At 35.0% G+C, this 18,516-nt stretch overlaps 1 protein-coding gene across 1 annotated transcript; it reads right to left on the minus strand.

The window, feature by feature from the left end:
* Positions 1-256: 256 nt before the first annotated feature.
* Positions 257-17,624, minus strand: LOC131953664 (uncharacterized). Its single transcript, XM_059316968.1, has 26 exons — positions 17,532-17,624; positions 15,455-16,456; positions 14,689-14,948; positions 14,009-14,229; positions 13,371-13,505; positions 12,704-12,919; positions 12,177-12,276; positions 11,620-11,883; positions 11,013-11,101; positions 10,746-10,848; positions 10,122-10,280; positions 9,598-9,710; positions 8,679-8,858; positions 8,172-8,244; positions 7,578-7,804; positions 7,110-7,168; positions 6,606-6,837; positions 6,324-6,488; positions 6,077-6,193; positions 5,159-5,431; positions 4,592-4,801; positions 3,897-4,085; positions 3,267-3,470; positions 2,810-2,903; positions 2,501-2,670; positions 257-2,324 (listed from the first exon to the last, which is right to left on the minus strand). The coding sequence occupies exons 2-26, from the start codon at positions 16,366-16,368 to the stop codon at positions 2,076-2,078; spliced, it is 5,016 nt and encodes a 1,671-aa protein (XP_059172951.1). The 5' UTR covers positions 16,369-16,456; positions 17,532-17,624; the 3' UTR covers positions 257-2,075.
* Between the last annotated feature and the right edge of the window lie 892 nt (positions 17,625-18,516).

The raw sequence follows: 18,516 nt of genomic DNA on the forward strand, positions 1-18,516 counted from the left end.
TGTGCATTAGGGTTTCAGATTTCAAGGTGGACAGATAGCTGCCCAACCATAAGGGCATGTTGTGGTTAGACCCCCCTGTTTTTATGAGGGGAGAGGATGCAAGGTGGAAACAGCCAGCCTATCACACAGGGGAGAGTTATCTTGAGGATTAACTTTAATCACAAATAACTATTCAATAGTTAAACATGAAACAAAAACATATCAAGATAGAAAAAAAGAATGAAAACTTTTGTTAATTTATGAAAATTATGGTATTTTTATTTTTTTAATGTGGTAATATTGCACTAACATTAACAGCCACGCTAGTAATTAATTAATAATTAATTTTAACACGAGAAACAAATAAGAACTATTTAGCTTTAAATGATAAATTGAATCACATATAATTGCACAAAATTAACATTTTAAAATAAAAGCTTTGAGAACCTTTAAGGTCCTTGTTACATGAAATAATGAACGGCGTGGACAAGTGTTAAGATATAGGAGAGGATAGTGCATAAGCAAAAGGATAGGAAGTTTTTAAACTAGGCACAGGCTTGTGTTAAACAAGTACAAGAGGTGTTAAAACAATATCACATAAGAAGAACTAGAGCAAGAAAGTCTGTTTAAAAAAGAAAAATCTTTATCAACATCAACATCTTTCAATAATGTTGAAAAAAATAAACATTTTCTTTATGGTAGTGTTATGAGCTTAAAATGCCTTTAGTTAATATTTTTAGAGAGACATTTCATAAATAGAAGACACCAACCCCTTCAGCTGATTAGTCAGCACATTCTGAGATCAAATATCCTAACAGATTGAAGACATACCATCAAAGTATAACTGCAACTTGTTTCACTCATTTTATTAAATAAAGTACATATGCTATCATAAACATTAAATAAAATGACTCAATTATGCTGCGATAAGGTGCAACTTACTTTGAGCAGTTTGTATAATTATTTTTTTAAATTATTTTCTTTTTTTTAACTACAGACCATACAACTATAGACCATAGGGACACGTCTGTATTTATTTACCAATGGTTATTAATATTAAGTTATACTTGTATAACAAGATCAAGTCAACTTGAATATTTAGCTGATGTTTAAAAAAATTTAAATACAAGATGTATGGGCTGATAGCTACTGAAATATACATTTATACATACTTAGGCAAAAAAGAAATTAACTGGAGCTGTTTGGGTGGTGTCCCCTAGTTATTGAAACACTTCCTGGTGAAATACTAACATCTGTTATAAAGTGGTTAGTCTAAATGTTGAAAAGTTGTGTTTTCAGTTCAACAATATCTAAAAAAAAGGTACCTAGATAAGTCCAGCCCTGCATATTACTGTGCATGGGCTGTGAAGCTTCACTACCAGTAAATTTGCAACACAACTTTTAAATCTATATCAGTTTTTTTCTCCTGCAAGCTGATTAAATTTAAGTCCATGCACCTTTTTTAGCACCAGTGTAACTTAATACAAATACAAAAAACATTTTTGGTATTAAAAAACAATACTACTAATAAATATAACGTAGTCAATAAAACAAACTTTTTGAAATTTTTGACGTGCCATTAAGAAATATGAGCAAACTTGCATATATTTAAATTAATTTACTTTGATCTATCAATACAGGACAAAAATTCTTTACAGTATGTTACACAGACATAAATTAAATTGATGTTAATACTTTAGAATGTATTGAAGGAGGTGGTAAATGGTTTTTACACTTTTCTATACATCAAAATAATTGTCCCCTTCTTATTATGATATAGGAGCAGCAATTTTTTTTCTGATTTAGCACATTTCACATAGGGCTTATGGTGATTGTTATGTTGAATCAGGTCATTAGCAAAACCTTGTTTCTTTGGTAAGTCAGAGTAATGGTAGTGTCAGTACAATAATCACAATCCAGTTTCACAAACAAAATACTGTAAATAAACTTCTCACAGTTCATCAAATTTAACTCTGAAATAAAAATGTCACACTTAAATTAGTTTTAACACATCACTTTTGATCACAATATTTGGCTGAGAGAGACACCAGAGATGGCGATGGCTGAACAGCGACAAATCAATATTGTTCACAGACCTATCTGAAAGTTGTGGCAAAGCTACCTGCCCACGCCCTGGTTATAAACTGAGCGTTGCCCAAATTAATAGTTTGAGAACCTATAGGGGCCACCACTGTCACTGATTGGTTGGGGCTGGTTGGCTGTGGGGGTTGGGTCAAAACTGTAGCCACACCCCCGTTTTGAGACGTGAATGAATGCAGGGCTTGATTAAGTTGATTGATATCTATTGTGGTTGGCTGAAGTTGTCCATTTGATTGTATATGCACCTGTAAAAAAAAATTAATAGGTTAAAAAAAAACTGTAACTAAGAAATGCCAGTGACAGCAGCGTTAAATGTTTTACAATTAATTTTTAGAAATGAATATGGATGTAAAGAGAAACACCAGCAACTGATTATAAATGATGGGTTGTAAAATTGATTTAAAAAGCAATATGTAATCACCATTGTTGGAGCACCACCAGTGGTCAAGCGCGGGTTGCTCATGAACTCATTGGCGTAGTTGTGAAGTTCACTCATAGCCTGGGTCAGCAGGTCGGCGTTGCCCACATTGTCTCCCTGGTTTACTACAGCTATGGGGACGGCCTCGTAACGCTCAAGACCTTGAGACGTGTCTAGAAAAAAAAATAGAATTTTAAGACTAATAATCTTAAAATCTGAACCTGATTTCCTACAACAATGACCATTTTTAAAAAAAAGATCACTATTAAGCTAAAAAAAATACATATATTAATTTTAGAAAGTTGTGCGTACCTCCTACAGTGATAAGGAAATCTGCTGGTTGTTTCTTTGGTTTCCTGCGCTCTTGTGCCGGCTCAACAAGTGCTGCATGGTTCTTACGCTGGTGCTGGGAAGATCATTAAAACATAAAAAAATATCAGAGAACTGTCTACTAGACAAAGGTATTTTTAATATATCAAAACTTACACATTATTTGTTTCTCTAAATATTTTTTGAGCTTAAAATAAGATAGCTGATGTGAAAAATAGATGATAGGATTTATTGTTTTATGTTATTCAGTCTTGAAAAAAAAAGTTTTGTAAGGTAGTGAAGCACAAATTGCTAACTAAATCAATTTGAAGTGGATGTGTGACAAAGTTTGGTAAATAATATATGGAGCTTATTAACAAAAAAAATGTGGAAGGTTCTATATGTGAATTGGTATGTAAAAATACCTGGCCATATATGTAAATCAGTAATTAAAAAACACCTGTAGTAGCTTGGCCTTGCTGGCATATTGCTTGTGGCAAAACTTGCAGCCATGTGGCATGGTGGTGACACTGCTGACCGTGTGTGAAAATGAGACGTTGGTCACATCTTGTTGGATGACCTTCTTTCTGGACGATGGCGGGATGGGACACCCTGGGTGATTTTTTTGTATGTGAGATTTCCGTTTTGAAGAGGATTTGTAGATCTGATAAGAGACAGGTGTTAGATACTGAGATTATAAAATTTATGTTTCAAGAACAAATTGTTCGGAAAACAAATCAAAGCATACAGTATTCATCCTAATACAAGTTAAACATAAACAATATAATTCAAGTCAGTGGTTAAGATTAAGTCTTTGGTTAAAAATCTTAAAAGTTAATTTTGTTTTGTAAGATGCAATCAAGAAGCAGAGCTCATGTATACCTAATATTTGTATTTAAGTGTGTCACTAGCAACCATGGTGACTTTTTAGGTGAAAATAAACATTTCCTAACTCAAATGACAGGCATTGTAAAAAAATGGTCACCTAACTATTCAATTACTCTCTACTTCTGCTATTTCACGTTGCCTGGGGCATGATTCTAATAACATGTCATTAGAGGAGAAGTGCTCTTTAAATCATGTGACCAACCTTTTCACAATACTGGCAGTAGAAGTCCTTCTGTGTTTTCAGGATGGGCAGGTTGAGTTCTGGCACATGCTCAGGTTTGATCTCTGGGTGACGTTTGGCCAGGTGATTCACTAACATGCCCCGGCGCTTGAAGCCAAGTAGGCATGTGTGGCACTTGTAGATGAACCGATGGTATTCAGATGGCATGACCTAGGATTATGTAGCATTATTTGTTAGAATAACTCTTAAGCTTAAATAACTTTAAAGGATTATTTTTTATATTTTATCTAGATAATTGAAATTTTTAAAAATACAATTTGTTAGTTAACACTTCAGTTTAAAAAGAGTTATTTTATAATTTGATACAGCAGCTATCTAAATACTTAATTAAGTTATGAGTTAAAGACAACTGGAAAAGTCGGTTACTTAGAATTACAACCTCAACACATGTTTTACTGATTAATCTTTAACTAATGTAAATGCTTTAATTTTTTTGACTCCACATAAAAATTATTAGCAGTAAAAAAATTCTACATTCATCACTACATTTAAATACAATTTCTTTAAAAAATAATACAAGTAGAAAAGCAGTCTTGTTGAGTACAGCACATTTAGTTGAAAGCTGGTAGGGCACAGAAAAGTAAATGGTGGCTGAAATTAAAGCCATACAAGAGTTCTAATGCAATGTGATATTAAATTAGGCTGTAAAAACTTGCCTTTGGAGTAAATTTGCTACTTTGTTTCTGGTTGTGCTGTTGCTTGGCATACAGCAGCTGCTCCAGCCTCTCTTTGGAATGCATGCGTTTCATGTGCTCTTTCAGCTTGTCCTTCCTCTTGAACTGACGCCCGCAGGTCTCACACATGAACTCACGATGGGTTGTGTGGCGCAGCATGTGCAGGCGGAATTTGTCTGCCCTTGGGAAAATCTGTCAGAATTTTAAAACAGTAAACTGGGTTGTAAAGAAAAAAACTGGGGTGTAAAGAAAAAAAACAGAAATTTTGGGCATCAGTGAGGAACAAGGGCACTGTTGCTACTTTACAAAAAACATCTTTAGATACCAAAAATGTAACTACACACAATATACATATCTAAGATCATGTGTATAATGCAAGTAAAAAAAAGAAAGCAAAAATGAATGCATACAGAAAGTGTGACGCATCTTGAACAGCAGGACAATGAACACATCAGAGGTATATATAAATTTCTACAAACAAATTAGATCTTAAAAATAATACATAACGAATAATCCAATCAGCATTTAACCTGAGTTAAACTACTTTACCTTTCCGCAGTCAGGGCAAGCAAACACTCTATCAGAGTGGAATCCCTTGATGTGCTTCTTCAACATGGTAAAATCTTCAAAGATCTTGGTGCATGTGTTGCAAGGGTAAAGCCCTTGTCCGTCCATATGTTTCAATGAATGCTCCCTCAGATTAGCCACCATGTCAAAGTCCTCATTGCACACTGGGCAGTCGTAGTATCGCTTGCCACTGTGGATCTTCATGTGGCAGGCCATAGCTGAGTTATTCATCACCCTCTTGTAGCACACAGGGCACTATAATTTAAAAATAAAATTACATTTTAAAAAATTTAGATCAATAAATTATTTTTACTAGGGTCTGACTAGGGTTTTAAAAACAGTAAGACAGAAAAGAATAAGAGTTCTTATAAAATGCTGGTAGAGCAGATTTATATAAAGGATTTTTCCTACAAGTGTTGGTCTTAATATCATGATAAGGGTTAGATCTGGTTAAAGGTAGTAAATTATTAGCTTATATAATATAATACTGGATTTCTTATAAGCAAAAAGTTACAAAGTTATGGACTATAACTTATGATGGACTCATATGGAAGAAGCGGATGTAATATAATAGTTTTCCTTTTGTATGACAAAATCTTCATTCTATTTCATTTTAAAAAAGCTGAATCTCAAGCACATATTTCTTAAGATATTTTCTGACAATCTTATTTTAGGTCTGTACAACTACTCAGAATATTTCCCAAGAGTTATTGAGTAAACATTGTTCATGTATTCAATCATCTTTTCTATTATTTATTCATCTTTTCTACTATTCAATAATCTTTTCTACTATTCAATAATCTTTTCTACTATTATTTCCTTTGATTCTTCATACTATGAATAAATATAATTGATATTCTCTCTAAACAGTCTCAAGATGAGCGTCATATGAAAGTTTACCTGCAATGGTTTGTCAGCTTCATCGCCATGCACCATTGAATGCTTGAGAAGTTTTTCTTGTGTGCTAAAGCTTTTGCTGCAGCTGTTGCAGTCAAAAGGTTTTTCAATCTTCACTACCTATGTTATGTTAAGTATAAAATTGGTCAATAAAGTTAGCACAGATCAAGGATACAGCAAGAAAAAAAAAGTTATACTTCTTATTATAGTATTTACTTAATGCAACACAGATTAAATTACTGTTATTTACCTGGGCATGTGTGGCTACATGGTTCATTAAATTCTTGTGGTCTTCAAATCCTATGCTACATTTTGGGCATGTCCAAATCTTTCTATCTATGGTTATCATGTTTGCTAGAGCGGAGCCATCTACTTCCTGGCAGCCATCTTGAAAGCTGGATACCATCTGGTTCACCTAAAATTTAGGCAAAATAGAAATCAGATTGTCAAATTATTTTAATTTGTAGCAACCAGTGCTGAGGGTGAGTTAGTTGATGTGATGTTTCCAAAGGTTCTTGTAAACACAACTGACCTCTGAACTTTGCTCCTCGGCAAGTTTTCTCAGTTCATCCATGCCCAAGTCCTCTGCTGCATGGGTCAGCGTGTGCAGGTTGAGAAGTGAAGCGTTGTCGAATGTGAGGTCGCAGTGAGTGCACATCCACTCACTCCCTCCAGACACCTTGCCTTGCTTCTTGTACATGCTCTTCATGCTGATCAGCGTCTTCTCCGAGCACTGTCTTTTCTTGTACTTCTTCAACGTTTTACTGAAAAAGGTGAATGCTAAGTTTGACTAAAATAGTAAAAAGCTAAGTTTTATACTCTTCTTCAATGTTTCAAAGGTGAGTGCTTATGTTAATGATAATAAGTGTCTAGAAGTACAGAAGTTTTCTACATTTTAACCCTTTGAACCCACAGTACAGGTTTATCGGTCTGAGTCTTAAATCTCCATGCCCCAAGATACAGATAAAGTGTTAAAAATTTATGAAGAATGAAAATGAAATCAATATAAACCAGCAACCACAGTAACAAAACTCACTTGAGGTACAGGCTAGTTGACTTTTTCTTCCAGTGATAGCTTCCATTTTCACCATTGGCCTAAACATAAAATTATAACAAAACATGGCAGTGTTAACAGAATTTTTGACTGCACTAAAAGACACATTCTCTTCTAAGGTTCTATTATGTTTTTGTGTAGTGTGGATTACTGTGAATATTATTTTCAGAAATATTTTTTTAAAATGTTAAACAGCAGCATTATGTTAATGATATCCAGATATCTGGGATTCATTATATCATGATTTAAATATAATGGGTACCTAACTCATGCTGGGGAAAGTAAATGCAGCTGGGCATAGTGCTGCCAGGTTTGAAATGATAACTTTACTACTTCATCAGTTACAAAGGACCATAATGTTTGCATCAGCACATTTAGAAAAATATGATCTTTAAAACATTACATAACTATATCACATTAATGCAAACACAGCGTTGAATTCATTCTCACCCGTCTCCCTTTTCCTTGCAGCAGTTTCCCCCTGACCACTGCTCCTTTCTGTTTGCCTTTGGCCCCACCGTCCTGATTACCAGCAAAGAAATCAATGTCCCCACCATCGTCATAGTCCCGCATGTCCTCAATCTCATGTGTCGTCAGGTGCTGCTGCAAGGCTGCGGAGGATTTGAACTTTCTGCTGCACTCAAAACACCCAAACCTGGCGTCCTCTTCATCCAGAGCTGAGAGAGGAAAAATGAAAATATGGTTCACAAATTCAGATTTATTGGACAGGTTGTCAAACCTGAAAATGCTTCTTTTTAATTTTAACATTTTTTTAGGTCTATTTGGTGAATTGCAAAGATTTTGTAAGCAACTAGCTTAAACCTCTGCAATCTATATAATGGATACATTTAACCAACTTTCATACAGAGAACAGGTCATGCGCCCTTTTACGCCTGGTGTTCCTTAAGGTAGATGAAGTATTCATCTTTTGTTTTTTCACCTCTCCAAATTAAGTGATGTATGTTAATAGAAAAAGACTGGTAAATCAGTGAAAGAAAACTAATATGAAAACAAATATGAAAATGCTGAAGGGTGGAAGGTTACCTTGCATGTCTTCCTCAGTTAGTTCCAGTGTTTTCACCCCAATTCTCTCAGCATAGTGGGCAGCATACCAGACCTGCAACATTAGGGCAGTGTTAAAGCAGCTTTTTGTACAATTGTTCATTATAAAATGAGTTAAATGGAGCACAACTTAGATAACATAACAGTCACCATGACAACATGTCATAGGTAGTCTGACTGTCAACATAATTGCATCATCTATCCAACCCAACAGTCACCATGGTTACATGATCTAGAAGACAAGTCACTATGGTTTTGACATAGCTAATCTAACAGTCCTACATTGCTATGTGATCTAGACAGCCGAACTGTCAACCTTGGTTACAAAATATTGTCATGCAACCAGTCACCACACAATTTATATAACCCAACAGTCACTATAGTTAAAAGACCTAGACCATCAAAGAGTCACCACATGACCCAGATAACCTAACAGTTACCATGGTTACATGACCTAGAGAAAACCTAGCAGCCACTGTCATAACTTGCCTTTAATTCCTGCTTGCTCTCAATCAACTTCGTGACAGTGAAGTAGACGTGTTCCTTGTACTGGTACGCCACCAGGTTCTGTTCAGCAAATGTCCTGGCAGGTCTGACAAACATCATCCAGTTACACTTGTCCTCATCAGCTGTCTCAAAGTACATGCAGCCACCATCTTCTTGCTCCACCTGCAACAGATGCCCAGGTGTGTTAGACAACAGGTGTAAAGGGGTTAAACATTAACACATACAGCCACCATCTTTTTACTCCACCCGAAACAGATGCCCAGATGTGTATGACAACAGGTGTAAAGAGGTTAAACATTAACACACATATAGCAACCATCTTCTTGCTCCACCTGCAACAGATGCCCAGGTGTGTTAGACAACAGGTGTAAAACATTAACACACATACAGCCAGCATCTTCTTTCTCCACCTGCAACAGATGCCCAGGTGTGTTAGACAACAGGTGTAAAGGGGTTAAACTTTAACACACATACAGCCACCATCTTCTTGCTCCACCTGCAACAGATGCCCAGGTGTGTTAAATGTCAGGTGGAAAGGGGTTAAACATTAACACACATACAGCCACCATCTTCTTGCTCCACCTGCAAAACATGCCCAGGTGTGTTAGACAACAGGTGTAAAACATTAACACACATATAGCAACCATCTTGCTCCACCTGCAACAGATGCCCAGGTGTGTTAGACAACAGGTGTAAAGGGCTTAAACATTAACACACATACAGCCACCATCTTCTTGCTCCACCTGCAACAGATGCCCAGGTGTGTTAGACAACAGGTGTAAAACATTAACACATACAGCCACCATCTGCTTGCTCCATTTGAGAAACAAGTGATATTTATATTTAGTTCATTTCCGCCCACACTTTTGGTGTTAGGGGCACTGAGTGGTCAAGGACTTACCATGAGGGGAAAAGACTTCCTGGTCACAAGCTCTGGAGAAGGGACAAGGTCGGCAACAAAAGGCCCAAACTGGGTGAACTTGGGTATCTGACGCTTGGCTTGCACACCAAATTCTGTGGTAGAACACATGATGCTAATTATTAAAGGCTATACCAAGACATTATGAGGTAGCTTAAAAAATCATAAAAGTATCTATGAAAGGTAGCTTAAATTTCTCCATCAGTTGGGACATAATTTCTAATTGGCTAAAAAAACTAACAATGTCTGAGTAATATCAAGCATTTTTTACACATCAAAACATCCTTAATCGAACATGATGCCATTTCTGAATTGCTATTAAGATACCCATGAAGTGAAAAATTACATTTATTCTTCAAACTAACTAGGATTATAATTTCTACCTTGCCTTATAAAGTATTTGTTACTAATGGATATTCTTAAAAAAAAGTTTCTAAAACATAAATACTTTACAAGTGTCTATTCATGCATCTGTAATAGTAATAGAGCAGACACAAGAAACTCACCTGGATCTTCTGGCCCCATCTGTGACTCTGTTATCCTAAATATGTGGACCTGGTTGGGTAGACTGGCCCATGCCCGGGTCATGACGACCTTGTCTTGAATACAAGTCACCCTGTGTGTAGGGCACTCATCTTTGTAAGCTTGCATACAATCCTCACACCCTAGAAAATGGAAATTTTTTTTAAAATTAAAAAAATTTCTAATCACAAAAGCATAGTTTATGTACACAGTAATTATAAATTTGTTATTAGTTTTTAAATTGATAAAAGCTAAAGAGTTTTTAAAATGTATTTTAAAAGAAAATGTCAGAATTTATAAGTCTAAATAACAGCCGCAATTTATGATAGACCTCAGAAAAAGAGTCAGGCGTCTTACTCAAAACAAAACTAATAACCATTTAGAAGTAAAATAATAATCCAAGCTTAACAGCAGCTATGTTTGATATTAATAACTACCTTTAATCCAACATCTAAGCTAGAAATCAAATTTGAACAATGTATTTATGATAGAGAAATAAAGATGATGAGATTAGAAGTAAACTAGTGACCTATGATAGAAGAGATTGAAAGACCTATGATGTAAACACAACATGATGAATATGACTAGTGTTAGCCAGCTTTACTCACAGAGCATGTTGAGATCATACTGCTGGGACTGGTAATCTTTTTTCCTCTGGCTTGCTTTTTGTTCCTGCTCCACTAGCTCCAGTCTTTTACTTTTCCTTAAAAACTGTCAAGTGAATGGAGATATGTTAGCTGATACCAAATTTACATCTAGTAACAAAAGCTACACCCAAACAGGACAATTCTTAGATTATCTCCCTTCATTTGGTAACACTTATTTTCCTCTCTCTAATAACTTGTAACCCTGCAAATGATTGAGTATCAACTTACCCCTGTAGCTTTACTCGGCTGCGGCATAGACTCTTCAGATTGACGTTTTCTTGAAGAAAACTGGAGCCCACTGGGACCTGGTCTAGATTCTGAGGACACAATTTGTGTAAGTAAAACAAAGAGTCACATAGTTGTTTTATAATAAATCATTTTCAAAGAGAACAGTGACCCAGCTGAGAGGAACACCAATCATACAAAGAGCCTTTTAATCCCCCAAAGATTTTTGCTCAGATGTTCTTGAAGCTATCTTTCAGCTTCTTACAACTTTTTAACTTTACCAAAGATGTCATAGCACCCCCACTAAACATTCTCATTTCATTACTCAACTAAGGTTGATTTTTTGTGTGCATCTGCCAAAGTCCCATTATCCATTACATTTTTTAAATTTCAAATCCTCCAATTAAAAACATTTATTACAATGACCCAGCAATTATGAGTACCTAACAGGATTGTGCAAAAATGCTGAGCATAATTTTAATATTTATGAGCAGTTTTTTTATTACATTGGCTCCTTTAACAGCTGTTAAATGCATCTCTCTGTATACATGCTTATCTAAACCCTAATTATAATTGGACTTTTACAGCTTGACTTGTATTTGATACTCACCATCAACACTAGATGAACAACTTGCTTGGCTGCCCTGCTGAGCATGCATTATGTCCCTTGACATGTCCAGGGTTACAGGGTGAAGGGTCGCAAGGTCACCGTTATTCATGCCAGAATGGAGGTTGGCCAGGTCGCTGCTGTCAAGAGTTGAGTCCATAATTACATCAGAGCCAGCTGACCCCTGCATGGTGGAGTGGATGGTTGTGGAGTCGAGTGATGGCTCGTCATCAATGTTGTTGGAGGTCTCCATATAGGCTGGGCTTCCTGTAAATAGATATTAGTCAGGTTTTTGCAAGTGGAAAAGTAACTCTGTAAACATTTATTAAACTGTACCACCAATAAATATAACAGTTAAGTTTTGGAAATTGGAAAAGTATCACTATCTAAGCAGTGTGTTTTTTTTAATATAAGCAAGTATAATTAGTCTATTTCAAAAAATATTTCAATCCAGTTTTATCCTCATATTGCAGATGTATTCTAAAAATTATATTTTCTACATATTATATTCATTTCATTCATTCATTTTAAATAAATCACATTTTTATCATCGAACTCACTCTGGTTATGAAACTCAATGTCTGCTTGTGTTGTATCACACTCTGTGGCTCCATCTAGCTCTGATTTTAGCCTTGACGCGCCATCCAATTCAGTTTTTAACTACGGATCAGTTTAAAATAACACAAATTACAAGCTAAAACTACCAAAATGTATCAGCTGAAATCAAAATAATCAGTAACTTTTTTGATAAGTATGCATTAATTTTTTAAAATGATTTACTAAATTTAAAAAAAAATATTTCAAATACATGTGCAGAGTAAAATTTTAGGCAATATACAGTAATTTTAAACCAAAATTTTCAAGTTCAACCAAAATAGATTATTACTTAAAATATTATTAATGTTCTTATAAAGAGCAAGTCAGGCAAGCGTTAAAAAGGTTTCTTCCTGCAAGCATAATGGTCACAGAATAAGATGTAGAAATATTAGAAAAATCAGACCTTCTATAAGACCTCCCAGCACTTTAAGAGCATCATTAATACAGAGAACTTTAAAAACAGATTAAAAAAAAAAATACTTGTGGTTACCTCCATTTTAGAGACTGTCATCACACTGTGGCCATAAGAAGATGATGAGAGGCCATCATCAGAAGAGTTGACCCCGAGGCCATTCCTGTTGTCTTGTACACCCAGCATGGCGGCCATGGAGGATGTACTCACCTCACTAGTGCTGCTCCCTGACCCAAAACTGTTGGGCATTGAACTGACCTGTACCATCGTGTATGACTGACCAGACTGGGATGACTTAACAGAAATATTTTAAAAGCTAATTAGATATTTTTAAATTAATTTGTAAGATAATTTAAAAAATGCTTTTTATAAATATTTACATAAGTAACAGAGATATTTTAAAGCATAGCTGTCTTATAACTTATACTAAATTCAAACTTTTTTAATTAACAGTAAAAATTAAAAGTACAAAACATTATTTTTTTTAAAAAAGTAATTTCTGAAAAAAAAATTCTTCACAATAGATGCAAAACTACTAGTGAGAATGTTATCTGTTTTGTAGCATAGTATGTTGGTTTAAACTTAGAATATTGTCTGAATGTGTATAGGTGTGTAGTTTAATGTCTGTTGTTCAATAAAATACAGGTCAGAGAAGCATGGTAAACATCAGGACAATAGAATGTATACATTAAAATCTTTGACAGTAACAAAAAAAAAAGGAGTACATTTAAAAATTGGAAAGTACCATTGGCAGAAGAGTGGCCTGAGCCTCAGAGTTATCAAAGCTCAATGTTGATTGGCTGACAGTGCAGTCAGAAGGGGACATCACTCTCTGAACAGTTAGCACACGGTTTTCTGCATCAAACACCAGTTGAAAACCCTAAAAAAAAAAAGATGCTTTATTAATAGTGTCAAGTGTTTCAATAAATTACAAACATTAGTTTATCTATATTGTCAGTTTAACAATCAAAGCTAGGCAGTTTTCATGTTTAAGGAAAACTAAATAAAAACAAATAACTTGAGTATTAGTTCTATATTGTTCTTTTGGTAAGATAAATGTATTAAAAAAAACATTTCACATATCAGGAGATTTGAGAAAATTTAGCCATCTGCCTACTATGAATTAGGCTGACTTGATATTTAACCTGTGATACGACTGTGATCATATTTAGACTGTGATATTAATGAGATAATATTTAGGCTATGATATGAATGTGATATTTAGGCTGTGTTATGACTGAGATTGCATTTAGTCCGTGATATTCCTGTGATAATATTTAGGGTGCGATACGACTGTTATTTCTAACAAATGTTTTGATACTGCAATGCATGACCAATACGCTTGCATTTGATCGCTATGATCCAGCTCTCTGGTCAGGTTACCTGTTGAAGAGTGCTACTGTCCACGGAGGGTGCAGCAATCAGCTGAGCAGCTTGATTATCTGCTGACATGTGCTGAGAATTTGAAAAGGAGGGTGTGGCCTCACTGTCATCTCCAATGTTTCTGTACTCCTGGACTGGAGAGTTCCTCCTGTATGTTGAATGGGCAGCTGATTGATAAGTTGTATTTCTGCCATTGCTTTGTTGCTGTACTTGAAACACACCTGGACAATTTTTTTTTACAAAAGAGATATTTCTATTAGAAGTTTAAGAGACCACTAGTATAGACAAATTTAACATATAATCAGCCTACATCTTTTCAATTCATCCAGCTCTAATGCATAGAACATTATTGTCATTCTTATAACTAAAAGATTATTTTAAAAAAAACAACAATTAAATTATATAAATAGTAATGGATTTGATGTGTTAAGACTCCCACTAATTGAAATAAATAGTAATAGGCTTGTTAAATTTATTCAACTCAGGGCTGGCATTAAATTCAGATCACATAGTTACATAACTTGCAAGATCACATATATTCTTTGTGCTATAAAATTCATATTTAAGTGCTTCCAAAATGTTACTAAAGACAGATAACTCTTGCACAAGTTGGAACTATTTCAGTAATAAATGATACAAACAGAAACTGCACTAAACATGAGCAATAACTGATAGCCAACCTGGGAACTGATTTCTTAAATCTTGGTACTGGTTCCCATCTATATGGCCCTGCTGCAGCTCTTGAAGGCTGGAGTTGTCCTGAGAGCTGGTGGGGAGAGTTACCTGCCCCTGGAGGGTCAAGTCTTGTGATGACAGGGTGACAGCAGCAGGTAGAAACCCACTTTGGTCAGGCTGTACCCACAGCTGTTGCTGCTGGTGGTGTTGGTGATGTTGCTGGTGTTGCTGACCCATGGAGACGGTGACCATGGCATTGGAAGAGCTGGTAAAGATGTGAGGAAATGTGTCATAACAATTTAAAATGTCTCATACATTGATACCAATAATTTTGTACTAATTTCATGATCATATGATTAAAATAAATGTGAATATTAGTTATAATCATTAGGATTAAGGACACTGTATGTACCAATAAACAATATTTAACTAATTAACTTTGAAAAATATTAAACATAGTTTTTTCACATTGTAACATTAGTAAAGAAATTTTAAATAATTTAAATTTAACACACAATCAAAATTCAATAAAAGACAATTCTTCCATTTTACTATTTATTTATAGCTTTAAGAGAAAAAAAACCCTTCCAAATTGCTTTTTCATTTTAAAACCATGTAGGTATTTAAAAGATGGGTCATCAAAACTAAATCTGAGGGAAGGGATAATTGCAGCAACATGATAAACAGAAAAGAAATTATGAAAAATAAAGAGAAAAAATGAACTGCAAACAGTAGATCTACTAAGTAATAGTAATATAAACATAACAATACCTGCTTGCAGGTCCTGATGATGTTGTTGTAGAGTTGCCTGCCCGTGACACTGAGAGCCCATTAGACACTGCACCGTGGTGAAGACTGATGGAAGGCACCGAGTTCATCATGTTGTTCTCTAGCTGGTTGAGAACCAGCTGCTGCTGCTGCTGTTGATTTAATACTAGCTGAGCGCTGGCGCCATTTATAATACTCGTGGGGACACTGTTGAAAGTCATGATCTCATTCCCGTTGATAATCCCGTTTTGGTTGATAGATATGGGTAAGTTCATAGAGGATGTTAGTAAAGTGGAGAAATTACCACTGGCTACAGCTCTGCTAACAGCCGCGCCAAGGGCTTGCATAAGACCTGTAGCAGAATTACTGGCATCACTCATATTCATGTTCTCACCATTGTTCATGTTAATAATGTGGCTGTTGCCCAGGTTTTGAGAATCAGCCATCTCGCTTGAATGCATTATGGCTCTGTTGTTATTTGTGCTGTTGGCTCGTGTAGCATTGACATGAGATTGTTGAAGCTGAAGTAACTGCTGTTGCTGCTGGTGGTCACCTAGGCTAACAGCCTCCAATATCACCCCACCCCCACCGCCGTCACTGCTGTCCACTGAGTTGTTGAGGATAACGTTTGCGTTGCCGAAACCCAGGTTGAAATTTCCATTGGACCTGATGATGTTGCCGCCGCTGACAGGGGGGTTTGTGTTGCATAGACTTGTGAATTGTATACCACTAGCTCGAAGCGACTCCAGGTTTTCAGCGCTAAGCGGGATCATCACAGCACTATCGGCCTGATTGACCGACAAGTGATTGGATGTAGAGGTTAGAGTCGAGTTGGAAGATGACGTCGATGGCTCACTTATAATATGGTTATTATGTACTACTAGGTTGCGGTTCCGATTGTGTATATTTTCTGCCATGTTTGTTGAACAGTTGTCGGCTACACATCAAGGATGACTTTTAAAAAAAATCACATTTAGAGCTACTGTTTTCAGAGTTCTGAGTTGGCTGGAGAATATATTAATTAAAATATTAGTATTGATATAACGGTTAAGGAAAAAAAATATAATTAGTGAATATATTTTATGCTTTAGAATTATATTTTAGAAATACATGTGTGTTAGTCAAATTTCTTAAAATCTCATTAACATCAACACATCTTCACGCGCGTGACGTCAGTCAAGACGACCAGATTATCATTATTAATTATCAATCTGTTTTTTTTAAATGAATGTGCATATTTTTTAAATTTTATTTAGATTTTAAAAAATGTAAAATAATAGTTGAATTGCTCTACGTGACTTAGAATCTAGGTCCGTAATTTTTAGTCTTCTAATCAGTCTAAAGCAGAATTTCTCATGAAATTCAAAAGCCTCTGTCAACATTCAATAATAATTAATAAGGAAATAATAAATATGTAGCCAGTTTATTGAATTTTCTATACTTTATATATATTCCTGGGCCTTATTAAGAGGTTTATAAATATTAGCCTATATACTATATTATGTTTTGAAATTAACATTAGCTCGGATAACGAAATGACACCAACTGCATTGGCCTCTAGATAACATATAAAACAAACCGGGGGGGGGGGGGGAGAGAGAAAACGTCATATTTTCAACTCAAATAGGGGTTGCAGGCTAATATATACACAATGCAGTACTAAAAAGCCTCCATCGGCTTGTTCGATATTTATAGGGATGGGGGGACTGCTTAAAGTCATGGAGGGTATTAATAATTTATTAATCTAGTTTAGTAATTTAGTCTATTTTCTCTACTCTGGTGTTGAGTCAATGTGACATATTTTTATAAAATAAAAGAATTAGTTTCATTCTCTACTTCATTACCATAAAATTATAACCGCATTCCTGAGTTTCTTCAAGTGTAAGCAACCACTTTTGCCCCTTTGAGAATGAAACCGGACGGACCCATTATCGTTTTTGGAATACTTAAAATGGGAAGCTACCATCTTGTGTTCCCTTGTCATTAAAGTAGGGGAGAAAACGTTCTAATAATAAAGTATTACTCTTAAATTAATAAAAGTTTCATTCCAAAGCAATGGCAAATTTCTATAACGAATTACCTTTTTTAAATTAAATAGCATATATTTTACACAATCCAAAACTAGATTTGAAGTTGGAAAAATGGCCGAATCCTTGTACACTTCATCGGTCGAGCGCATAACGTGACCTAGGTAAATTTGCATATGTGCCGTACGTAACCTCTCGTTTAGTCTTCGAGAGTGTATGCCGGTTAAACCACATATTTTGCCGATTGTTTCAAATGCACCAAAATACAGTTCATTACAGCGTCACACCATAATATAGTGCTTGTAATAGTTAATTAGGCCTATAGTCGGTTGTCTAAATTATTATAAAATTAAGTTATTTTGAAGGAAAATGTATTAGCGCCCATTAAACAGCACCAAATACACAATTAGATTAGCTTTCGAAGTAGGTCATAGCAATTATTTTACGCTTTCACAAATCGCTTATATAACTTCAGCATTCATAGTTCATACTGATATATATATATATATATATATATATATATATATATATATATATATATATATATGATACTGTATTGGGGACTGGTATGCCTACATTGTCATTATAGTTTTGTTTAATGATAGGCTTCCCCCCCCCCCCCCAAGTAGATCTATAACAGATTTTTCTTTATTGTGCAATAACATCATGTAAGCTACAGAAAACCTTACATATGTCTACTATCGGGTTGTATTTTTAAAAATTATATTATGACATTTTATATTTTTTTAAACCAAGTAATTATTTGTTAGCTGAATAAAAATGCTTATATTCGTAATCTAAATTGTCAGCCTATACATTAAAGTTATATTTTTTTTTCAAACGTGTTGTCTACTTAGTGAACCTTTTCATTGTCATAGAAGGTTCTATGAAAGCAGATTTGTATAAATGGCTAGGACCTAGGCTAGACCTCGACGCCTCATTTAACATGTGCCATTTGGCGGCTAGTTATTTTTTAAATTTCAGAAAATTGTTCTCTTATATATCTAAGTGAAAATGATCAGTAGCTGTTAGGTTTTA

This window comes from Physella acuta, unplaced genomic scaffold (assembly GCF_028476545.2).
Source record: "Physella acuta isolate Inbredline_101_S28 unplaced genomic scaffold, ASM2847654v3 ptg000937l, whole genome shotgun sequence".
NCBI classification, from domain to species: domain Eukaryota; kingdom Metazoa; phylum Mollusca; class Gastropoda; family Physidae; genus Physella; species Physella acuta.

What these genes read in the sequence shown, in the direction of transcription:
- LOC131953664 (XM_059316968.1), bottom strand. Translation starts at nt 16,368, where the DNA reads ATGGCAGAAAATATACACAATCGGAACCGCAACCTAGTAGTACATAAT. An exon ending in CTTGCCCTGACTGCGGAAAG is followed by an intron (nt 4,802 to 5,158) that starts GTAAAGTAGTTT and finishes AAATTCTGACAG; the next exon opens with ATTTTCCCAAGGGCAGACAA. An exon ending in GCAAGGCCAAGCTACTACAG is followed by an intron (nt 2,904 to 3,266) that starts GTGTTTTTTAAT and finishes TGATCTTCCCAG; the next exon opens with CACCAGCGTAAGAACCATGC.